Below are 26,503 nucleotides of genomic sequence, written 5' to 3' on the forward strand. Positions count from 1 at the left end.
CTTTACATCATGGGATAAAGGCTTTGTTACCAAGAGCGGACGACAAGAAAAAAAAAAAAATCGAAAAAGAGAAAAAAAATCTGCACTTAAAAAATGTATTGTTTTGAATAATTGCTATATGACATTTGGTCCATTTAACAAAGAAAAGCCATTTGATTTGAAGAAAAGAAAGACAACTTAAGGGGCTAAATGCAAAATAATGTTTACATACTACTAATTTATTTTGACAATTATGTTTTAACAGACATGATTGTTGTCTGGATGAACTGCTACATTTTGCTTCCATACGGAGGTGATCAGTGGACGATGGGTGAATGAAGCAGGACTTTGACAATGTAGATCAGTTAAAGCTACTACAAAAAAAAAAAATATTGGATAGGGGAAGATGGTGGTTTTGTTTAAATATTAATAAAGTAAACACATCCTGTGTCTTGCTTCAAGCCACTTGACTTTCTGAATATGTAAATGTGACAGTAAAACCTTAACCCAGTGCTTTGAGATGCCAAAACAGAATTTAAAAAACCAAAGAAAAACATTAACATGCTTTAGCTGCAATGAGCAGATATTGTAGAAAACATACAATTCATTGAGAGTGAATATTTTGCATAAAAAACATAAAGTATTAACATTTCATTATTATGTTAATAAAAATTGTAATTCAAGCTGCATTACATTTGCCTCAAAACATAAATAAATAAACATAATTAAAATAAATATTTTTTTCTAAGGTTTGGCTGTGGCCCCAAGTCCATTGGTTCCTACTGAAAAATAAATCATTAAAAACACAAATATATAGTTTCATTTAAAAAAATAAGTATTTTCCTAAACAAGCTGGTTAGTGTAGTTTTTAGCAAACGTTACTCAGACAGGAGGAAATAATGCTTTTCTTCAGGACTCTAGTGAGTATTTAATAGTTTTTGGTCAACAAAAATAAGATATTCCAGGATTTAGATATGAACACAATTCATTGACAGTTTGGGTCTGCATACAAGATTTGTTAACACAAAGAAACATCTAGAATATCACCAGACTTATACTTTATGAACAACTGCTCACCACATTCTGTCCTATAACCCTGCAAAAGCCAGCGGGTGTTGAGAAGGAAAGAAGGCCAATAAGGCAACAGCACCTGAATAAACTTTTTTAATAAACTTGAAAATGTTTGAATACAACTCAAGCTTTTTGTTATTCATAACACTCACTCCATTCAAATCAAAATTTGACTAAAATGTAGTTTGATATTTATCTCATAATACAGCATTTTTTAAGTTTCATATCAAAAGGGGCACACAGTAGTTTATATTTGTCAGTTATGAGGATTTCTTCCTTTCTACCCGCTCAGGCGTGTTCTGCTACATTACACCCAGTTTCAGTCTACAGAGAGAGCAAAGTAAAGATGATGCATAATTAATTGGTACAAAAGCTGAATATTTCCTGTGGCGTTTCTGCCAAATGAGCCTGGGTCCTATCCTTCCCATCATTACCGTCAATTTTCCTTAATAGTGTGCTTAATAAGTAATGAGTTGCCTGAAAACAGCTACAACCAATGGCTGCAGAGCCTTCATCAAGCTTTAAACTCTTCCCTCATGTTGTCAGTAACACACTGCAACAGTCAGAAACAAATACTGTCGCAATTTTGACCAAAACCTGATGAAGTCTTAGATTTTTTATTAACAAAGTATCAACATAAAAATATTATTCTTGATTGAAATTTTGAACTTTAACATTGCTGGCTCATTGATAAAATAGGATTTGAGCCTATGAAACAAATATAAATTTAAAAAGAAGATATTGTGAAGTATATTGCATCTGTGGATACACTGGTTACTAATGAAAAACAATGGATTGTGCTTGGCTGCACTGTGTGTGTTTTCGGTCCAGCCGGGTTGGTTTTGGGATTCTAATTACTGCGGTTTTAACAGGATTACAAGAGATAAAATGTACTAAGATGCTCGGGGTGTTTGCGGGCTAAATTAAATAGGATGTAATATGGTAAATCTGCTGCATGGCGATAAGCGGATGTAAATAGCCAATGACAGTAGATCAGTTATCTCGAGTGAATAACAGATTTTTTTGTTTTTTGTGGTAGTTGTAGGTTGCAACTATCTCATTGGGTCAGAGACATAATCCATTTCATTGATTTACATCAACATAGGTGCACATTATAAATACAATATCAAGTTGTAATTGTTGTTTCTATTTTTTTCAGATTTTACTTGTATTTTGCTGTTTGCTCCTGGACTGAATTAATTGTGACATTTTTGACAAGGAAACTAAAGTTATGTTCCCTTCATCCCCAGTTGAAATTATGTTTTTGATTTAGGGACAGATTTAGAGTTATAACAATTACTTCACTGCATCATTTTTAAAGAACAGCGTACACTGATTTGTGTGGAGTTTTGTTTTGTTGTTGTTGTTTTTTTTCTCCAAAAACAGTTAACAACCCTCTCATGTTGACATTTGTATCAAGAGTGAAAGAACTGATGTAGTCACTGAATTTAAATAACTTGGCCTTATTCTGGATCCAAATCTTAATTTTAATAAATGTCAAAAAAAGTCAAAGAATTAAATACAACTTGGCAAATTTGAGATGAATTAAATACTGCCTCTCTGTGGATGTAGCATGCTGTTGTATGACGTGTTGGGGGCAGGCTGGAGAAACTTATAGTTATGGAAATATAGTCTTCTGAGTTTAAAGGAATTTAAGATTATATTTAAATTTTTGTCTTGTGTATAAAACATCACACAACTTTTTTTTGTGACTATTTTCTTTCCTTCATAGAACACTTTAAAATCCTCAAGAATATCCTCCATAAGATTGTACTGTACTGTTTCGTCACACTGTTTTCAGCAGTCAACCAGACAAAACACAGTTACACTTCTGTCTGTAGCTTTAGAGCCAAATTGAAACGTCTGAAATGAGAGGAACTCATCTATGTTTTGGATTTGCTTTGTATAAAATATCTAACTTTAATTTGTCTAATATACATTTCTTGCTGGTGTGTGTAATTTTGTTTATTCAGTGTTGTTCTGTCATTGTTTTAATCATGACCTGCCGCGGGACAGCAGATGAAAATTAGCTTTAAACTAACTCTGGTAAAATACATCAAATTGTGATATTTTCATGTAATATTGTGCATGGTCCCTTACAAATTAAATAAAGAAATTCATCATTTGAAAGTTACATATTTAAATTCAAATTCTAAAACACTATCAGCAGAGGCCGGATCTGTCTTCAAAATAAGTGTAGAGAAGAAATGAAGCAGAAGTTAAAAGCCCAGACTGGCTTTTTCTTCTTCTTTGGAATGTGCTGGTATAACTCCCAGTGAGAAGGCAGAGCAGAGGAGGAAATGGGTTTTAGTTTTTAATCTTATGGTTTGTCTGTGAGATCACTGGAAAAGGCCTCCGGAGTGACATCCAGGAGGTTTTAAAGTGCAGAGACAGAAAAATGTTTAGGCAGCAGTCCATAGCCGATCCTCCAGCTGAGGAGGACGTGTTTAGGGTTTCAACTTTTACTTCCACAGGGCCACACGTCTCTGTATTTTTACAAGGAGGACAAACATGACTGTAATCCCCAGACCAATCTGAGTCTTCTTTAAAAATATAATTTAGAATCTCATACCATGCTTCTTTTTAAAATTAAGAACAGCTAAAATGGGCCTCAGGTGCTAGAATTAAGGCCTCATTTCACATCTCTCTTGTATTACGTTAATTAAAGCTTCATTTCACATTTCAATTTCAAGAGAGGCATTTATTGATATTTATAGCCACATTTTATTGACAGAAATAAGGCACACTTACAGGGGAAAATGACATTCACATCACTGCTGCTTTTGAAATGATTGAAATGCATGCAGCATTCGTCTCTAGTTAGCTTTAAAACAATCGTTTCCATCATCATCATCATCATCAGCATGCCATGAGTACAATAGCTCTTTGACTGCAGAGAAAGATGTGCGGAAAAATGGCATTCACATTAGATAACCAGCAGTTTAGACATTGCAGTGCCACCATCAACAAGTATTACAATACTCAGTAAGAGGACATAAAGCTTCATCAATTAAATCATGAAAGAAATTGTCCGTTGCATTTGATATTTCAACGAGGAGAATGTTTAACAGCATGGTAGCTCTTTAAAACAGAGACAGTCCAAAAACAGGCTAGCACACAGAGAATGACACTACACAGCACTTTATACCACATCATTGTCACTGACAAGCCTTTTTTTTTTTTTATAAGTGAGTGGTTATTATCGTATCAACAACGCATTCAAAAACCTGATGTGCTTTTAAATCCATAAATGTGACAAGAATGTAGTTTTGAGAGCATTTGCAATTATTAAAGTGTTAAATTTGATCTATTATTATAGGATTTTGAGTTCACTGTGGACAAACGTGGCCGCTCATTAAAATAAGTCATTTAAGGCTCACAGTGTATCAGTGAAGGTAAGTATGAAGTGTTCACATGATGCAGAATGACTGGCAGCAGTGATGTGAGCCAGCCGAGGCCCTGCAGCAGCAACAGCAAGCAACCCAGAGACACACGGATGTACAGGAAACAAGCAGCAAGAGGACGTCCACGCCACACCAGCTCAGACTACACGGAAATGCGGGGGGGTGGTGGTGGTGGTGGTGGTGTGGGGGGTGAGGGGGTCGGTCATGTGAATGTGTGTGTGTGTGTGTGTGTGTGTGTGTGTGATTTTTACTCATTTGCAATTACGCCACAAATGCTCCATTTTACGTCTTCCTACACACATTTTAGCACGTCGGTGTGTTTGTTTCCATGAGAAAAAGGAACAGTAATTATCAGCTAAGCCAAGTGTTAAACATATAATTGTATTATTTGAATAATCTGCAATGGTAATGACCGGGATGATTTGTATAATTACAATCATGAGCATGTCTGAGTGACTCTCTTAAAATGAACTCGTGTGAGTAATCCTGCCTGGCAATATTCTACATAACAATAAAACAAGGCACAGAAATGGACTTCCCATTTCATATTCCATACCAGCTACAGAGAGGCGTGTAAAAAATGATTTACACCAGCTTGGTGCGATGAGGAAATCTCCAGTGTATGATCATGGGAGGTGACATGTGTGAGGACATGGTTGTATGAGTCAAGTTGATCCTATTAGGTGTTTAAATGGATTTTACATGGGTGTTAAGGTTCAGAATGTGCCATCAGACATGGAGAGGGAATCCATATTCATGGTGCGTCGCCCTGGCCGACAACACGGAAAAAGCTGGTTATAGACCATTTGAGCCAGGGGTAATTGTTTATCTAGACGCCTCCCTCCTCAATGCATAAATTGAGCTGTCGACCGCTCATGGTGGACATTTTGTTTTCTCAGCCGTATGTGTGTGTGTGTGTGTGTGTCTGTTGTGTGTGCGAGGCTCAGCAGCAGTATTACATGTGGCGTAAACCTCACTGCGATAAATGTCATTTGAGCAGCCATTTGCATAAAAAAGGGGTGTAAAGGGGGGAAGGTAAGAGTCGGCTCGGCTCGGCTCAGCCCCATAATAAATGCACTACATGGAGTTGAATAAGAGGAGGTTCCACTCTATAACCACAGCCAGAGGAAATACAGCACAATACTGTCTGCTGATACCTCATCAAATATTACAGACACACAATACTGTTGAAGGTGACGCCAATACTTTTGGAATGAAGGTGCTGCGACTAATATTGGGTGAATTTTCATGTTATTAAATGCAGCAACATTAAAAAAACGATTGTTCTCATTCTAGTCTGTTTTCTTATGAAACAGCTTTAAGACCACCAGCAGATGTTCAAACATCCCGCTGACATCAAACAGACTGGTTTTTATTTGATTATTCATTTTAAGCTCTTAATAAGACCCCTTTTTTCATGCTCAAGCCCGAAAATCACATAAACAAAATAAAACGGTTACTGTTTTAGAAGCCTTTTGATTACAGTTATGATTAAAGCTATTAGCAGTTAGTCAAGTAATTGATTAATTGATCCACATAAAGTCAACAGACTACAATTTTGATAACAGATTAATTGTTTAATTCATTTTCCAGGCAACAATACCAAACATTCTCCGGTTTCTAGCTTTAGAGGATTTTCAGCTTTTCTCAGTTTTATGTCATTGTAAACTGAACATCTTTGGCTGGTCAGATGAAATTGAAGACGTCACTTTGGACTCTGGAAAATCGTGACAAGCAGTTTTTATGTCTTCTTCTAAGTCTTGATGTTTTACAGACTGCACTGTTATTCAATTAACAATTGAAAAAACTATCAAAAGATCAAAAATAAAAACAATGGGTTTGTTGTAGCTTTATGTCAAGATTATTGTATCTCCTGAAAGTTAGTTTATTATCGAGAAGTCCACATTATACTGGACCGACTTTACATTTACATTTTTTTTTACATTTTTTTTTTCCTCATCTATTTCTAATTGTTTTTATTTCTTGTTTTTGCAATGTATTCTTGTAGTTTTGGCTGACAGCAACTGCCCTGGGGCCCCACAGCTCCAGGGGCCCCACAAGCTCCAACCTTGTGTCAACTGGTTTGTGCTAATTTCATTAAAATACAATACACACTGACATAATAAGGGCCTTATGGTGGGTCCTGCTTCAGTTCCTGATCCTGAGGCCTTGTTTTAAATCTAGTTTGTAGACTTTCAGTTTTTCAGTTGCTTACATGTTGCCTAATCCTAAATTAATTTCTGTTTAATCAAATTACCACACGGCAAACCTGGTGCCAGGTAGTATTGCACATTGCACAAAGGGTTGGTGGAAAAGGGCCCCTGGGCCCCTTAGCAGGTTAAGTCAGCCAGGCTGGTCACCTTAGAGACACAATGGAGCCATAGCCACAACAGATCCTGCTCCACATGTGACAGAAGCACTAAAACTGAGCAGTCTTTTTCAAGGCCATGTCAATGGTTTACACAGATAGACTTTTAAATGATGTATAGTATGTTGAGGTTGCAATTCCTAAGTGAGGGAACAAACTCCCCTACCAGCCCATGTTGAGACTGCAGCTTATTAAAGCAAATATCGACCCCACATATCTGCATACCAATAATCAGGCCTGACCCTCTAAAATATACATTTGTGTGTTAGTATGCAGACTATCATGCTGGCTTTGCACAGACAGTGTTCATGCAGAAAGAGTTACATGATCAGAAGTTGCTGTCAGACAAGACAAAGAGCCACTTTTCTCTGTGAGACCAAACAATCTCCAAGCAACATGTCCGACAGACACACACATAGAAACAAAACACACACACTACGCTGTCCATCACCACAGAGACAGAGACAGACTGACAGATACATAGTGGGACAGACGTGAGGACGCTCGACTTCGAAACCGTGGCTCAGCAGACAGGAAGTGGGCAGGGGAAAAAAAACATTGCAATGCAGTACAGATCAAAGAAGAGGAAGGTGAGTTTCTCTTTTTGGAAGGGTGGAGAGTGGAGGTGTGGCTTCACCCAACCTGACAGTCCTCCATGGGTGGGTGGGTAGTCGGGGTGAGGTGTGGTGAGGTGGGTGGGTGGGTGTCGGGGGCTGGGGAGGTGTTGCTGGTGTTGGGCGAAGAGAGGACTCTCCTCGACTACGCGTATTCTTAAGCAATAACAACGTGATCCGTATTATCCACCCAAGAATACCCGTCACCGAAGAGAGTCTTTCAGTAAACACAGGGAGCTAAGCCAGAAACCATGTGAGCAGTGCCACTGCCATCGCATCATCATCATCACCACCACCATCACCACCATGGCCATCACCGCCGCCATCAGCAGCCCTTCTTCAGGCTCCAGTGGCAAACAGACACATACACATATAGAGAAAGTGGGGCAGTCGCATTGATTGAAGACGCCTCGCTGCAGCGTGAGGCAAGGCTCCATCAATGGCTCCTCTGCAAAGGAGAAAATTGACAACGGTGGCATTTTAAATCCGAGCCAGCAGCGTGTGTTGAGGGGAGAAACAGAGAAACAAAAAAAATGGGTGTGTAAAAGCTGAGGTTAGCTTGATTCACTCTCTTGGTTCTGTACACAAAACTCTGGAGGTGACAGGGAAGAAGGGAGTGTGGTGCAGACCAAACCCCCCACAGCAAGACTCTTACCTGGGCTGTGGCCTTGTAGCGCTGCCCCTGACTTCTGGTCCTCTTCCGGTGGAGACATTCGGTTTCCCTGCTGCTGCTGCCACTCCTGCTCGGCCCTATCTGAGTGTAATGAGATCAGGGAGGGGGGTAGCAACGGAAGGGGTGGGGGGGTGGGAGGGGGTGGTATAGGGGGTGGGGTGCACACACAGGGGAGACGCAGGGTTAGGGAGGTCAGGCCAGGAGCTGCTGCAGTGTGACAGTAGCCCCGTACACTCCATTACCACCACAACCCCCCACCCCACCCCCCACCCCCCTGCCCACCCTCCCCACCCCTGCAACACAAGGAGAGAAATCAACACATGGATTTTACCACAGGAGTGAGGGTAGAGTGCATACAGAGAACTAATTTGTTTGATTTTATAAAAATAGTGTTGCTTTTTGCAGCAACACACCAGTCTGGGTGATGCTGCGCTTTACTTTCCTTCAGGCTGTTTTGTGTTGCATATTGGAAAATATATATTCAGTACAATTCAAAATCCTGAGACATGTCGCAGCACAAGACATTTATTTCTTTCAAATTTGAAATGTTAAAATGGCTTTTAAATTAATTCCTAAATGTTAATTTAGCAATCATTATTATGATTTCCTCTCTTCTTTATTTTCAAATTAAAGCGATGAGTTTAAATGCCAGAGCGAGGCCATGAATAATGTATGATAAGTTCAAGCAAATTTATTCCATTTTATTCTAATTGAACTAGCTGGCTGACTACAAAGAGCATGCTCCAGCTAAGCCGATCCAAAATCATTCCATTGATTTGTTGTCTCTAATCAATATTTACAATTACTCTGTGGATGGTTTGGTGAGACGAATAGGCTTGTCGGTGTGTGTCTCCTTGACAGCGAGGGCTGTTAGATTAACTGTTTCCAAATTATAATTTCATTGTACATATTTATCAAAATTTAAGAATAAATCATTTGCTGCTGTTATCTCACAGCAGAGATTGACAGGGAGAGAAAACGCATTTAAAATTTTTAACATTTAACAAAAGACTGAACGGAGTGGATCTGCATTCAAATCAGTGCAGAAAACACACATTCTCATTCATCTGAATGAAAAATTCAAACTCTACAGAGGGGGCAGAGCAGGATGGACACACTGATAGACAGAATCAACAGCCCCGAGCAGGGTGGAGGGGTGGACAGAGGAGGGAAAAAAGGAAAGGAGAGGAGGAGGGGGTTAAAATGGAGAAAAAGTGAAACAAAGAATGAACAGATGAAGCAGGAAGAAAAGAAGAAAAGCAGATGAGATGCTAATCCGCAAGTTTTTTTTTTTCTCTCTCTCTCTCTCTCTTTTCTTTCCAGCTTCTTCTTCTCTATGTCCCCTCTCATCCTCCACTCAGCTGGCCGGCCTGGACCACTCGGTCTGAGAGACACACACGCATGGACACACACACTTATACAAACACACACATACCCTGAGCCAAAACCAGGAAGACCCCCACCCATCCACCTGCCCCCGAGCTGCAGAGAACTGGGATTTACCACCCGCAGCCAAACACACACACTCATACATACACAGACACACACACACACATCGTCGGCTAGCCTGGCCCAACCCAGGCCATCTGTAGAGAGAAAAGAGAACCTAAGGGCTTCAGCCAGAGATCGTCACACACACACACACTCACACACTCACACAATCACACACACACACACGAACAGAGGTCGGCTAGCCCAAGTATCATTGATTGTTCAGTGGAAGCACCCCGGAGACTCATCAGATTACTCTGAGAGCAACAGCTAAAATCAAACACCAGGAATCTTCCCTTTGCTTTGCTTTGCTTTCATTCAAACTTACACACACACACACACACACACACACACATGCACACACACTTATATATTCACCACACAGCAAACACAGAGTAGGCTACCACAGGTTGTCAGGAAAGAAAGCATGGAAGATGATGTGGAGGATGGGAGTGATATACCCTCTCTGATGCACATTTTTTTCCCTTTCTTTTTTTCTCAATTCATTTGCTTTCATGCAATCCCTCCTTCTCCTCTCTTCTAAACTTATGGGACGCTCCTTCCTACCACACACATACAGACACCCACCTCCTAATTGTTCTGATTTAATTGGCCACAAGTCCTGTGAATATGACAATAGTGGACAGGGCTGATGCCGATGAAACAGGGATGAAACACACTTACGGCAACCAAGAAAAGACAAAAACTACACGTTATGGTTGGAAAATTTGGAGAAAGATAAAAATAAAAAAATCTCCTACAGTCAGAGAGAGAAAGAAAAAAAAATATGTTAATTTTTTTCAGAAATTTTCCACAAGAGGAGAAGGCAGTGGAAAAAGAAAAAAAAAAAGGTGAAACTGCGACAACAGGTCCACTCTGTTGGCTGTGGTGGCCTCTTACCCTCTTTCTTCTTCTTTTCTCTGCTCTCCTGTAACCCAGGGTGTTGCCTCTCCTCTCCTTTCCTGATGTGCCTCTTCTAAAATTCCCTCCCCATCCTTCCTTCTTTCCTCCTGATGCCTTGCCGAGGGTCCGCGGCAAGCTGGGAGGTGTTGATCTCCCTCCCCCTCCCAGTTCCAGGAAGAGCTCCCTGAGGAGAAGGAGGAGGCAGATCCCGGTAGGAGACGGAGGATCCAGCAGCGGCAGTGGTGGAGGCAGCGGTGCTGATGCTGCTGCTGCTGCTGCTGCTGCTGCTGGAGAGGGATGGATGCTTAACAAAAGATCTCCTCCTCCTCTCCTCCTCTTCTTCTTCCTCTCCTCCTCGTCCTCCTGCACTTCTTCTTCTTTCACTCTTCCTGCTGCTCTGCCTTCCCCTCTCCGCTCCCAGCGCCGAAAGAAGCCAGTTGTTGCTCTGCCGCGGCAAATGAACTGACAGCCGGCGACGAGCCGGCGGAGCGAATGAAAGAGCAGAGAACAGACGGCCAAGAGAGAGAGAGAGAGAGAGAGAGAGAGGGAGAGAAGGGGAGAGAGAGAGAAAGGGAGAGCGTGTGGTGTGATGTGGCATCTGCAAGAGAGTTATAGAGAGGAGAGAGAGGGATACGGAGGTAGAGATGGACGGGGGGGCGGGAGGATGGACGAAGGAGGAGGAGGAGGAGAAAGACAGAGAGAGAAAGGTGGGGTGAGGCAGGATTCAGGGAAGGATGAGAGAGAGAGAGCAGACAGGAGAAAATAAAGAGAGAGAGAGAGATGTAAGGAAACAGAGAGAGAGAGAAAGAGGTATTGCAGCAATGAAAACCTTCAGCCACCAGCAGTCTGTCTAACGGACTCTGTCCCTGCTATGTGGAAAGCCAGAGAATAATTAGATTTGAGCTTCTCACACACACACACACACACACACACACACATCCTCTTCTTTCTCTCTCTCTGACACACACGCACACACACCCACACACACGCTGGCACCTAGTAATGGTGGATTAATTGATGTGCTGTGCGCTTCACGGCCCTCAGCCAACACTTCCACCAGCACCACTAAAATCCTGGAAAAAAAAAAAAAAGATCAGAAATAAAGCGAGGGAAGATGATGACGATGATGATGGGAAGAAGGAGAGGAGGAGAAGGAAGAGAGGAAAATGAGTTGCCCCTCAGGACTGATGAAAACATACAATGAGGATGGGGGGAGAGGCAGTGGAAATGAGATGCATTGACACACCACGCACGCTGCATCATCGACTGTGATCAGCGCTCACAGCCGACAAAAGCCTCCACACGCTCACACACACGCACTCATGCACGCACACACACATCAGCGTCTGTGTGAGGAGGATGACATGCAGAAACAGTGTGTGTGTGTGTGTGTGTGTGTGTAGAGAAAGGGTGAAGTGTGACAACATTTCATTTTTTCCCCTCTGCTGAAAAAAAGAAAGGAGACAAGGAAAGGTAATAAGGTGTTATGATTCATAAAAATGTCCCTTTTTCCATTTTTCTTTTCATTTAGTCTCTAATGGGGAGGAGTTCCACTGATATTGCTCACTGAAAGCCAATATTGAATGGATTTGACCATTTTCCTGTCTCAGAATTCTAGATGAAAAAAGGCATTTTCAGATGATTTAGTGAAACCAACACCAAAGCTGATGCTGATATTCCTAAAATGTTAAGTATTATCCCTGAAACTGTATTTCTTAAAAGCATTTAGACCTTCAGAAGACATTAAAACTGCTAACCAAAAGCCAGTAGCTTCTTAATTCAGGACTAAGACACATCATCACAGACCATCAAGGAAAATCCTCCAACACCACAGTGAAATCATTTGTCTGCTTTCATCTGATATGAAAATAAATTGATTGAATATTCACCAGCCGTTGTCAGAGAGAATCATCACATCACAGGCAGACGACACAATGACCACACCAGATCAAAATTCTTAATGAAAAGCCACAATCAGCAGACCAGCCAATATATCGGTCTGAAGCTCAGAGGGAGGACGCCACTGCCTGTAGAATTTCCCTGAAACAAAAATGCAAAAAGATAGGGAGGGGGAGAGAAAAAAAAAACTGAAGAATGAAAGCAAGAGGAAAAATGAAACCAATTTCCTCAGGGCTGATTTAAGGTCTTCTTAATGCCAACTGGTCTCTTAACTCTCTGCAACAGGCCCTGACTTTTCAAGCTGACATTTTCAATTAGTAAGGCTTAAAATTATTTGAGGAGAGAGAAAGGGAGACCCTGTTTTTAACTACAGCTAATGGTCAGATAGTATAAGATTCCCTGTAGGTGTCGAGACACACACACACACACACACACACACACACACACACAGACACGCACACACATGCAGAGAAATGCAGGAACAGATCAGTGGTAAAGGGACTTGTGATACTGTGCCATTCTTTTTCAAAGCAGCGAGGGACATGAAATGCACACAAACATCAAACAAGCTTTCATGTTCTTTTTTTCTTTACATTAGCTCCACTGAAAGGCCAAAAGCCTGAAAAGCCACACTGCACGCAGGAAATCTCTTTCAGTGGCAAGAGAAAAATTAGGGGATACAGCCGTTTCGATTGGTTTGCATGTGATAATGATTCTATTTGAGTCTATTTTGTCCTCGTATGATTCCCCCTTCCTTCTCATTTTTGAGGAAAGTCGACCATGAGCAGACAAAAAGCCATGCAAATGCTTCATTTCAGTGGCATCTTCATTTCAATGGAGCAACAGAGCAATTACATTTACATTTCTCTGCTGCCTTTGACATGCCTGAATCTCCAGAGTCAAAGGAAATTAAAATCTCTCAAGGATTCCACAGCGATCATCGGCTTCTTTGAGGGCGACTAGGGCGGTAAAATAATCATACACGGTTTTATCTTGGATGGAGATGGTTCCTTAATGTATAGCAGACAAAGGAGCCGGGCTGGGGACAAGCTCTGTTTCATGGCGGTGTAGTGCCCCCTAGTGGCAGCTGGCAGTATGTCAGCCGCTGCTGCTGCTGCTGGCTCATTGTTCAGCCACAGCAGGTGCTTTTAGAGGTAAAACAGCAAGAGGAATACAAAAAGATGGAGGGGAGACAAAGACACTATGTTTAAGTACACATGACTGATCTGTTTTTCTGCATTTGCCTTTCATTAGATAACAGCAACATGACAGCTACCGCATTCAGGTTGAGCTTAATCCCTGACCACAGCATGTGTTAAAAGACTCATTCATTCATCCATTCTGACATGTTATGTGAAAATATTTATAGAGATGTAATCCCGAAAAATAATGTTATTGTCATCAGAAGCTTTTTAATGTAAAACTGCGGTTGGTGTTTTTAATCTTGAAAAAAGATAAAGAAATACTGAACATATGTCACTATTGGCCTTTTAAATACATACATATAACACACACACACACACACACACATAATTTTCAACTGGCTTCTATTGAGATGTTTTGGCAAAAGCATTCATCTAACATTCATGCCTAAAAATCAGATTGGACAGAGAATTGCATTGATAGAAACAGAAGGAGCTGCATGAAGACAGAGAGAGAGAGAGAGAGAGAGAGAGAGAGAGAGAGAGAGAGAGAGAGAGAGAGAGAGAGGTACACAGAGGCTGGGGTGTGATGAGGCCGTGGGCAGCTTTTCTTCAGCAGGAATGTCTCATCTTTTCAAAACAGCCAGCCTTACAAAAGGCAGTGAATTGGGTTTGAAGCGCCACAAGGCCAAATATCTGCACAGCAACATGTACGGCACAACTGTAACAGAGAGAGAACAGTAACAGGAAAAAGAAAAAATCCATAAGCTATTAGCAGCTAATTAATCCCATGAAGCAGTTTACAATGACAAGACGGAAAAAGGGTTGAAAGCCGCCGTGTTCAACAAACCAAGTCTGTTCTGCTAAAAGTGGCTTCTACATGTGTCCTTCATTAGGGAAAATACACTTGTATTAAAGGAATAAATTAATAACCTTTCTTATTATCATAGTCTTAGCCAAAATAGCTTGAATAAGACCTGTAGGTAAATCCAAGCAGACAGCTTTAAGACGTTTTATTCTCACTCACCAACAACCAAGAAGTGATTTGGAGATCTAAACAAAATTAAAGAAACAGAGCTCTAATTTTCCATCTTTGTCTTCCGTTGATATTGTGTTTTCATTTCCTGTTCATGTATTGTCCCTCAAGCTGAAATATTATCTCTTAATGTTGAAGTGAGTTCCTTAATGCTTCTGGGTGGAGATGTTGGTGAATTTCCACTCTGGTTACCTTGTCCTCACTGCTTATTGTAAATTATTTATCTATTATTTGTTATGAGTCATCTGTACGCTTTGCAGGCCATGTAGGTAAGTGATATGTAGTTTGAGGTTACCTCATGGATTGCCATGAAATGTGGAACAGACATTCATGTTATCCTAAGGGTGATTTGTCAGAATATTAATGTGTCCAATACTTTGGTTTATGGACAAATACCTGCAAAACTAATGACATTCCCATCAGCCTCAGCTGATTGAACATTGAACTGATTGAATGTAGGAAAGCGCATCAGCATGTGTGTCTGTTACCATGGTTACTCAATCATTGGTGTGAACAGAAACATAGCTTATAGATGACTTATTATATGATCACTCAGCAGTTTAGCTCTTGAAACTATTCTAAAATCCCATTTATACCATCACAAAATTCAGTGATTGGTCTGTTTGCTTTCAGATCTTAAATAAACTGCACCAGAGTCTGCTTGGAAGTGGACTGAGACCCTCCTTTTCAGGGTGTTTTCAAACTTGTGATGTTTACGGCAGTTACTAAACTAGAACGCAGGACTTTCTTCCTGAGTTTACGTTCTCACTCCCGCCCCAGGCACATCTTACAAATGAGAGGAAAGAAAGTTCTCACCTGACATTTAGTGATGTATTTTGGTTAGATTTTTTACTGTGTTTATTCAGGGATTCAACCAGAGCAAACCAACTATAGGCTTGAAAACAGCCTTAGTTGCGTAAACATAACCAAACCTTACAGAGGAAGTTCAGAAAACATTCCTATGGGTGGATTTGGAAGGCAGTATCATTTTTTTTTTGGTGTGAATACAACATAATACACAAGGAAAATAATGTTAACATTTGCCAAATTCCTCTTTGGTGCAGAGTTTATGTTCCGGTATGCATTTGCATGCTTGAGCAATACATTTTGAGGTGTTGGGCTCTTTAAAGAATCTTGCACTGGATCTCATCATACCTAGCAGCCAAAACTGCCCACTGACTAAGCTTTTTACTGAGGTTAATACAATATTACATCATTTAGAGCACCCTGCAAGGGTTTTTTTCAAATATTGATTTCCTTGGATATTTTAGGAATATTAATAATGCTATATAAGTGATATCCCATTCCATAACCATTAATCCCATGCAATAATATCTGCTAAGCTGGGAAGCTTCCCACAACCTGGCAGGTTGTCCACATACTTTTGGCCAAACCTTCATCATTGTGATGAAAATAGAGGGTAAAGGCCACCTGGTAACCTCTCCAGGTGGAGATGTTGACTGCTGTTCAGGATTAGCTGTATGGAAGCAATGGACAGGAAACTGCAACAAACAGCAAATAAAGTACTGTCCTGAAAGCCCTGCTGGAGGAGGCTCAAAGCAAACGCCTAGACTCATTCACAGAATAATACTGAGGAGCTCAATCTACTGGAAGAAGTCCACATGAAGCTGAACAATCTTGTGGAGCAGGCTTCCAAACTGAGGAAGAGGTCATTCAACTCTAAGAGTAGGAGTTGAAGGGTAGGCTCTGTGCTGCAGTGCTTCAGCACAAAATAGCTAAGAACCAGATGGGGACGGCCATTTTGGAGTATGAGGTTCGCTCCAGAGTGGAATGAGACCTCCTCTATGACAAAAGTCAGCCTGAAAAGATGCTGAAGGCGGTCAGTTGAAGGAAGCTCTCCTAAAAGATGAAGAGAAGAAAGCTCTAGAAAATCCAGGGTTCTCTTGTGGCTCAGCTGGAGCAGCACAATAATGATAACAGCAAAACAGCAGCTGCCTTGACGCAGGACCATCTGGAGATCATCACCTCCAACTGCAGAAGAAGACTGAAGGAGCAGAAGAAAACCCAGACCTCACATCTGGCTCAGCTGGAGCAGCTGAATACCAACACGCAAAGATTATGGCTGCCCCTCAAGAACGCAGAGGATCAGATGGAAATTATCTCCTGTAGCAAACAACATCCTTCCTGAAAACTACAGAGGTCAGCCCAACTGAGCAGGAGAAGGAACTGGAATGGAGAAAATGTCCAAGAAGAAAAAGTGGTTCACAAGACACCCATGCGTTGACCCAGCATTAGAAGATTATGTATACATATTCACTTTACCAATGACCTTCATTTGATTTTAACTGTACATACAGTACTGTGCAAAAGTTTTAGGCACCAAAAGTAAAGTGAGGATACTTTCAAAAATAATGCCATGAATAGCTTTTATCAATTTATTTCTTAACCCAATTAATTTCATACAAAGTACAGTAAACAGTAGAAAACTAAATGAAGTCAATATTTATTGTGAGCAGCTTTGTCTTTAAAACAGCAGCAGTTCTCCTCAGTACACACACAGTTTTTCAGGTGATTGGCAGGTCGGTTGTTCCTGCATCTTGAAGAAGTTGCCACAATTCTTCTGTGGATTTAAGCGTCTCAGCTGCTTCTGTCTCTTCATGTTAATCCCAGACTGACTCCATGATGTTGAGATCAGGGCTCTGTGGGGACCAAACCATCTGTTGCAGGACTCCTTGTTCTTCTTGGTGATGAAGATAGTTCTTTATGACTCTGACTGATGTTTTGGAGAGAGCAGCAACAGCATGTGAAACATTGAAACTGTTAAGAGAGTGGTGGACGAGAAGAAATAATGCATGGTACCTTATAGCCTTTGCATATATAATAGACTCATATGATACAAAATGAGAAATATAGATACAGAAATAAATACAATGAATTGGTGTCTTATTATTTTCACATGAACATGGTCTGATCAGTTTCCTGTTGATTCATTTCAGGTTTATGGAGAGAAAGGGTGAGCAGATTGAAATTTAAAGTGTTGATTCAATCACAGTCTTGTTTTAAGTATTGATAAGGACTGACGCACAAAGAAAGAACTGTGTTAGATAATGTTGTAGGCACACAACATTCCTCTTATTAGGGGTGCACTCTGCTCCTCTGCTGCTGTCGTATGTGTGCAGTGATCACCTCATTAGTTCAGGGGCATCCATGTGGTCTAGGAGTTTAAGACACTGACCGTGTAATCACGTCTCTGCTTTAGAATTTTTTTTTTCATTTTCAAACTTGTAGTCTTCAGCCCCATCCGACACTGACTCAAGTCACATCACATGAGGCAATTTATCAGATTCCACATAGCTCCTCTGGAGCCACAAAACACTTTTACAACTTTTTACTTATATGCAGCAGTACTCCCAAACACCTGGAAACACACTTTAATGTGGAAAATCGGTAGAGTAGGGTTCCCCTTTAACCAAGGGAAGCCTCTTTAGCTTGATCCTCCACTATCCTGTCAAGTGTCCTTGAGCAAGATCTGAACCCCAAATTGCTCCCGATAGTCAGGCCAGCACCTTGCACGTTAACTTGCTGCCACTGCTGTGTGAGTGAGTGTGTGAATGGTTGGCAAATTGTAAAGGGCTTTGAATACAATATCTCATAATTATTGAGATCTTTTGTTTTGAGGTGCTACGTCATAATTACAACATACTTAGATCAAAGCATTATCACTTTTTTGGTGGGGTTACGATAATGCAGTTACATAGAGAGGTGAGAAGAATGTTATTTTCTCTTCTTAAGAAATATTTCAGCTGCAGGTACAATAAGCATCAATAAGAAAAGCAGCAGATATACTATACAGCACAACATAGTAAAGTAACAATATATGTCAGTAGTCTTTCATTTTTGCATATCACCTTTAAAGTTAGAATAAAATATACTTTTTGTGAATAAAAACTGAATATTAAATTTGTAATTTAAGAATATGTTATATAATACACAAAGCAAAATGCTCATACTAAATTAGTATCTTTATTTTACCGGAGCCATCTTGACGAGAGACACATCAAATAAATGTGTTAGCATTTGCATTAGCTTGTCTGTAATTCAGCATCCGTGTTACACCAGAGCCTCTGCAGACATCCTGTTAATGAGTAACAGTGGTCCATGCTGTAATACTAAGGAGCTCAGATGCTACGCTAACAAGCAGCAGCCTCCAAGTCAAGGCAGAACTGCTCCATTGTGGGTTGTCAATTGGTGACCTCTGGCCTTGATTCACAGAGCTTTGCATAACTAGAAACCTCCACCTGGGCTTCTGGTGCTACTTGTGGTTGAAGAGGTCAGCTGGATGAAGAAGGAGGTTATCATGTGCAAAGCCTGAGACACAGACAGAGACACAAAGGAACAAAGCTGGTTTCTCTGGCAGTTTTAATGATAACATTCTGAGATTTTGTCATTAAACTGTTATGTGTTTAAATAAGTGTAAGTGTATATGATCATATATATTAGATGGATTAGCATTTTTTAAGGGAAGGGTGATGCAGGTGTCAGCGTCCTTCATCAGAATCAAACCAATGACGCAGTCCAAATGAAGCTAATCATGGCCTGCTCCTTTAAAGTTGGTTTCTTTATTGCTTTTTAATCAAACTTTATAGTGGATAGTGCTTAAAGAATCAATTTTTCACTTAAATTTTAAAAAATCTACATATTATACATATAATAATGTAACTCAGGCAGCATTTGGTTTCTAACAAAACTTGCCTTTGCAAAATGTATATATGACTGTAAGTTTTAGGAGACAGGGTTGCGCCTATACATTTGGTGAGAACTTAAAGTTGCAGATTTCAGTTTTGAATACAAAGTAGCATTTAGAAGCTGAGCAGAACATAATTTTCTTAATGTATCTAGGGGAACAGAATCCTGTAGTGTAAGGTGCATTCTGCAGTAAATGGTCTGCTCTTATGAAAAAAGTTGTCTTAAAACAACAGTCAGATGTCCATATGAACAGTGAAAGAGGTTTTCCTCACTGTAATTATTCCTCCTGTTCATACTTGCTAATAAAAGATCCTTTTAAAATGTGCTTTCAATGTAAGTGATGGAGGCCAAAATCCACAGTGTGTCCACACAGTCATCTTACAGATTATCAGTTTTTCCAAGTCTGTCTTAAAACAACAGTCAGGTGTTCATATGAACCACGAAAGAGGTTTTCCTCGCTGTAATCATTCCTCCTGTTTATACTGGCTATTAAAAAATCCCCTTAGAATGTGCTTTCAATGTAAGTGATGGGGGGTGGGGGGGCAAAATCCACAGTGTGTCCACACATTTTGTGCCAAAATGCATTTAAAAGTTGATGTGAAGCTTATATGAGGCTTCAGCAGTCTGAGTTAGTCATATCAAGTGTATATCTGCCACATTTACAGTCTTTTAGCATCAAATTGCCTCTTTAAAAGTTAGTTGTTTTCGGGAAGAAAAAAAAAAACATGTCAAATACCAGCTCACAGTTTGGTTACATCGCTATCTCAGTCTCTCTCCTCTGCTCCGCTGTTGCGTCTATCAGCAGGTCTCAACAAGGAGAGTCACATCAACCTGCTACATGACACACATTTCCTTATTTGGACATCACACCCGGAGTTGGGGGTGTTCCTCAGAGATAAAGCTGAGTTACTGACACACGTGAAGTGCTCCTAAGGGACTCTCCATAACCTGTTGTTAAGTTTTAGCTCAGTAGTCAGCGCAGTCATCTATGATCTAGATCTAGAGACTCAAGTTCAAGACCCAGTGTGGGGACCTCCCTCATAAGGTAGTTTATTCATGAACACTTATTATTCTAAAATTAAAAGCAGGATAAAAACAAAAACAGGATTTTTAAGCCTCTTTCCACATTTAGTCAAATGCAAATGCAAATAATGTTGTTGCCTCAACAAATACAGATATAAATACAAATACCGGTTTATATGCTGTTTCATTTGCTGCAGCTGGGCAGCTACTTAGCTAACTAGCTTGCAAACTGACGCTAGTTTAGTTTTAGTTGCATCAGCTATAGTAGCTGTCGTAGTAGTTTATTGTAATTGTTTTTAACCTAACTAATTTGTTTGTGTGACTTAAGTGAAGTAGCTGCTGTAAAACAGCAATTTCCCTTTGGGTTAATAAAGTACTGTATCTACTGTATCTATTTGTGTTGGAGTACTTAATATATCACTACCGCTGGTGACTTAAAAGATTGGGGAGGACAGGAGGAAAACCAGCCTACAGCGTCATGTTATTTTACGCTAGTTGGCTACTTACCTTTACTTTCTTATGTTCAAGTTGTTATGTTCTTATGTTCAATGCAGGGCCGTGCAGAGACCTTTAGCAGAGCAGGTGCTCAAAGTTAAAAAGGGGCACATGAAACAAGATTTTGAAAAAACATACAACAACATAATTTATAGCATAACCTGTTGAATTATAGCAACCCATATTCAAAGAGAATGTAACATGGAATATTATGACAAACCGCATCATAAATCATGAAATCAGAGGGGTGATAGTTTTATATGCCAATAAAACAATTGCCCCAGAGTGGTCAAAAGGCTGCCTCTTTAAAGACATTTATATATATTGTTTCTAAACAGAAAGTTCTCATTCTATCCCTGGAGTGGTTCAGAATGTGTCATTTTACCAACAAAGTTAAACAAAGTTAACTTCAAATTTATAGTATTGTTTTATTGTGACAACAGATTGATCTTTTCATCAAAAACAGAAAACATATCACATGATTTCTTATTTATTTTCTTAGTATACAGAAATATATAAAGTACCACAAAGCTTATAATCTGGTACAGGTTCAGATCAATTATGAATACCAGACAGATTGAACACTAAAAACATTCACAGATCTAAAGGTGTAGGTTCACAACAAAAAGTATTAATGCATGTATCACATGCATGACTTACACACTCTTATCTATATGCACGACATACAAAAAATAGCCTATAAAAGCTGACATGTTGACACTGTTGTTATTCTAGTTACTATTAGTATTTAGAAAGTCTTCATTCTAGTTACCTCAGCTTATTACTCAATATACGGCTCATCTTAAAAATGAAGAAATTCTCACAAACAAGCAGCCAGACCTGCTGCACACTCATTCACTAATCACACAACATCAACAGGTGACTGAACAACCAAATCAATTCCAAATGAATCAGACTCTTTCCATGTGAGTCCAGACAGCTCCCTGTAAGTCTTCAACAGCTTCAGTGTCCAGCAAACTACCTTCAGCACATTATATGATCTCTGCTGCATTCTGGTTGAGGAGGTAAATTCACACAACAGCCAAAGAGAGACATTTAACCATCAGAGAAGAAATGAGCCACCAAAGAGACAGAGAGAGAGAAGCTGTATCTGACTCACGTTATCTGATGTTTTCTTCTTTCTTTCATGGAGATGAAGTGTTCATGTCATAATGTGCTACTGTATTTGTGGCTGTTGGTCATCTTATAGTTAACAATTTATACATTATAATTTCTTTTCTCATCTGCTATTATATGAAATATGAATTTATATATCGCTTTACTGCCAGTTCGTTACACTCACATACAATACAGCGGTAGAGAAGATGAAATTTGGAAATTATCATCGGACCAACATGTTGTCAATATTGTATTCTGGTTGTTGATTGGTTCGGGAGGATGTCCTCCTTTGGAGCATCATTTTATGTGTTTTGGCCAATAACAGATTAGAATGAAAAAAATGATGCAGATGTCACTGTTGAAACACTTTAATCAGAATTTCAATAATGGATTTTTTCCAAAGAAGAGAGAAAAAATATTGAGATTTGGTTATGGTTTATTTCAACCAGTTACTCTTTCTTATATTTTGATCTCCCTCTTGCCTCTCAAAAATAGAGGAGGAGCAACCTCCTCTATTTGAATACATTACAATGGGCTCAACATACCATAAAATAAAACAAATTTGACAAAACATACTGTATGTGGCAGTGCACCCCAGTAGTCTACTGGTTAAGATACATGCCACATAACTGCAATGTCCTTTGTACACAACATGTTTCAAAGGTGCAGAAACACGTTGTGTACAACAGAGGTTTACAGACACAAAAATATGTGTTGGTTGATGTTAGTCAAAGCAACTCAGATTCTACATCTCACCATAAAAATGACTATTTCTGAGGAGCCTGTTAAAAAAACACAGATTTGTTTTCTCACATTAATAAATCATGCTCTCACTCTCACACATTACTTCATTTGTGCACACAAATTTGTCCACGTTAAATAATATTTAACATTTATTCAACAGACAGACAAACAGGGATTGTTTAGATTAGATTATCCATGGCCTGACAACTGTCACCAATATTCAGCATCACAACTGTATATCTGTCAAGGGGACAATGACAAATGTTGAAAAGTGATGACCTGAGAATATTAATATGAAGGAGGACCTCACTACCAAACACAGCTGCTTGTCTATTTCCATTTAATCCATACTCCTCTGAATGCAGCAGCCTGAACAACCTGTAACTTCAGTTCATTCACTCTTACTTTCTGTAATTCCAGAGCAAAAACTACTGATGATAGTTAAGTATGAGGATAGAATTTTCTCATTACTCATGCAGTGCTGATGTAGGCTGGGCATTTAAATTTGAGCTTGCATACTTAAACAACAACAGAGTATGTTTTTGACTTCTAGGCCAAAGATGGAGCCCAAAAAAACTAAACAAAACAAAACAAAATCCAAAAAACTCCATTAAAAACACAATGACGCTTTAGCACAAAATGGATAAAGGGGAGAAGAAACAATAAACTTGTTTTCTACCACTTTCAAGAAGCACACAAATCCTACTTCCCCCTACCTCCATCCTGCCTGCCAATGCAGCCTGGAGAGAGTTATGGTGCGAGCATCTGTATTTATAGCCGGAAGGTAGATGAGCTTCAGAGAGTGGGCGGACAGCCGGGGAGTGTTTCCGTGCATATTTGTGTCCAAACTGTCCATATATTGACTAGGAAGACTGACCTCTACCAGCTGCTGTAAGTCCTGGGCATGTCTCTCTCTCTCTTCCCTCAAATGACCCTCAGCTCTAGGACTGTTTGGTGGGTCAGGGTCAGTCATTAGTAGAGAGGCCTGTGTGTGTGTGTGTGTGTGTGTGTGTGTGTGTGTGTGTGTGTGTGTGTGTGAAGCTCAAATCTAATTATTCTCTGACTTTCCTCACACATATGTGTGTTTGTGTGTAATGGCTGTAAACCAAAAAGCAAATGAAGGGCTGTGAATGGTGGCGATTCTTGGGAGATGCACTTTTCCAGCCCGTTCTCACAAGAAAATGACAGTATAGGTCGAAAATTCAGGCCAGCAAAAATGACCTATAGCAGGGTTGCCAACTCTCATGCTTCTGGCTTGTGACACACACTTTCACCGTCAGTCTCACGCTCTCACGCTGCCCGAACAATACTCAGATGAAAACATTGTGACAGCAACAGAGATGAACAGTCAGAGTCTTTTTGGTGTAGAATGAGACAGTTATACACAGGGCTGTAATGGAGACTAAACGCACATGAACGCTGTTTAGCCGCCTCTCAAATTCTAAAATAGTGTTTACGCAGACATCCCCTTACGCTTTCTACAGCAGCTTCTGTTGTATCTTCTAGGAGCGCTCGTTTTGTTTTCCGTTTGAACATTGTATCCTTGTATGAGACATGGAGACAGCTGTTACTGTTAACAAGGGGTGACCAACAATCCACCGCCCACTCCTGCTACACGGGTGTTTTAATCAAATAAACCCTCCGTGCTGAAGCCAGCAGGCAGACTGGAGCCGCTTTCATGAGACAGAGGAATGAATCAGAGTTCAGAGGATCATCTATGACATTAACTGACGTGCAGCATCAAATAATAATGTCAGAAAAAGTTTTTTTAAAAATTGACATGAGTGTTTTAACCATCCAGTTTATCTATCTGTTGCTGCTTTAGCCTACTTTACAGTAATGTTAATGTAACATTAGCTTGATAGTTTGGATAGATTGGCGGCTGGTGCATCCCCACTGTGTGTTTTGTCCACAATTTCTGTAATTAACACCATACAAGTTAAAGTTCTGCTTCATGCTCACTCACATTTTTAAAGGCTTTTTATATTTTCAGAGTGAGTGAAAGAATCAGGAGAGTTGTGACAGAAGTGAGGAAGAATTGCAGGATGTAATAGTGTTGAAAGGAAAACAAGAAGAAAGTAAAGAACTTTCAAAAAAATTGAAAGAAAAAGTTTAAGGAGGAAAGAGAAACACAGAGGCCACCCAGGTGTCATCTGATAGACAGACATGAACAGATTCAAATCAGGGAAACTGGTGAGGAAATTACAGCTGTATCTAGATGAATTACTGTTCTGGTAAATATTTTTAAAGGCACAATCTGTTATTCAAATGTAGAGACATCCCACTAACAAAAGTCAAAGAACAAGATTGAAACCTGCTATAAAATGACATTTCATTTGGGCTGAATGAAATGATTGGATGGGATTATTACAGGCCTGCAACGGTCACAGATACTTGATTTTCATTTCATTTATTGATGGCTGTCGGAATGTACAGAGAATTTCAACAAATACAACAAAAACGCTTCTAAAATACATTAGATACCCTAGCTTTAAGGTAAACCTACTTTTAAGTCAGATTGTATTGGCTGCATTACATATTGTATGTTGTGACATGACAAATTAGTTGGCAGATTTACTTCATGGTTCATGGTCATATTTGGCTGAGTGACTGTGTGTGTGTGTGTGTGAGTGAGTGGGTGGGTGAGTGAAATAAACGTTGTAGTTTTGATATCGGAAACACCACGTTTGACTTTCATTAGTGAGCGAACCTGGCTGCCCTTTATTGGATTAGTGTATGTTTATTGTGGTGTAGTCAGGCTATATATATATATATATATATATATATATATATATATATATATATATATATATATATATATATACATACATACATACATATATAAGACGAATAGAAAAACCACGCAAAAACATTTCTCCATTCATTTGCTGATATTTCCTCTCCTTGCTCTGCTTTGCTTTGTTTTTTTGTTGTTGTTTTTTTTTTGCTGCTGTCTTTGTCTACTTCTCTTCATTTCAGAGCCTTTCTTGTCCTTTTCTTCTCCCAAATTGACTTCACTTTTTTTTGTTTTATTACTTTTTTTGACAAACTAGGGTCTCTGTCAGTGTCTGAACTCTGAATGTTTCACTGTCATCACTGTGTCTGCTGCCGGACTCAGTTAGCAGCAGGTAGAGTTAGCATCAGCAGCTAGCAGCCTGAGTGTATGTCAATATCATATTTGTACATACTAACATTTTGGCCTTCATTGATCATGTTTTAAGTAGTCAGAGTAACTTAAGTCACTAATAACAATAACAGTAATAACACTAATAACAGTAAATATTGCTAACAACTGTGCTAACTGTGTAATTAAACTTGCAAGCTGAGATGCATGGTAGCTAAAGGTAAAAATCTGCTTCTCACTAACTTCAAACAAGATAAAAAACTGACTTTCACTCAGTTGGTGTTTTTATCAGTGTCATACATAATTATTGTGATAAAATAATCAATTTGGTGGTTTCAAAACTTAAGATTGAGAAACATTTCATGATAGTTTCAGCTCCTTCAACTACAGTCACAGAGCAGTGAGGTCTCATGGTAAACCTGATTGGTCCTCCTGTCTACATTCTGAGCACTGATTGGTGCTTTGCAGATGGAACTTTATAGCACCAAGTTTGAGATTGATTTTTGAGATAGAACCTTTTCTTTTCTCAAATTTCAGGGACAATAATGCAGAAATCAAAAAAATAAATCTACACAAAATGTGAACAACTTGTCAAAGAATAGTTTCATATGATAAACTCATTTTTGACAGAATGTCAGATAGAACTTTGTGTTTGTCTGCTAGAAGCTCTGTCTTAAATTGACTTTTTATCCAGTTTTAAGACACATTTTT

At 39.6% G+C, this 26,503-nt stretch overlaps 1 protein-coding gene across 1 annotated transcript in view; it reads right to left on the reverse strand.

Moving 5' to 3' along the window:
- Window positions 1-6,010: 6,010 nt before the first annotated feature.
- The window catches only part of LOC137173783 (uncharacterized), a 50,519-nt gene continuing 30,026 nt past the window's right edge, over window positions 6,011-26,503 (reverse strand). The window contains exons 2-4 of the mRNA XM_067578857.1: window positions 10,501-10,807; window positions 8,092-8,186; window positions 6,011-7,884 (exon numbers count right to left, since the gene is read on the reverse strand). Of these exons, the coding sequence (XP_067434958.1) occupies window positions 7,640-7,884; window positions 8,092-8,186; window positions 10,501-10,807 (647 nt within the window). The 3' untranslated portion in view covers window positions 6,011-7,639. The remainder of the gene's footprint in view (window positions 7,885-8,091; window positions 8,187-10,500; window positions 10,808-26,503) is intronic.

Source organism: Thunnus thynnus, chromosome 21 (genome assembly GCF_963924715.1).
Source record: "Thunnus thynnus chromosome 21, fThuThy2.1, whole genome shotgun sequence".
Lineage (NCBI taxonomy): Eukaryota > Metazoa > Chordata > Actinopteri > Scombriformes > Scombridae > Thunnus > Thunnus thynnus.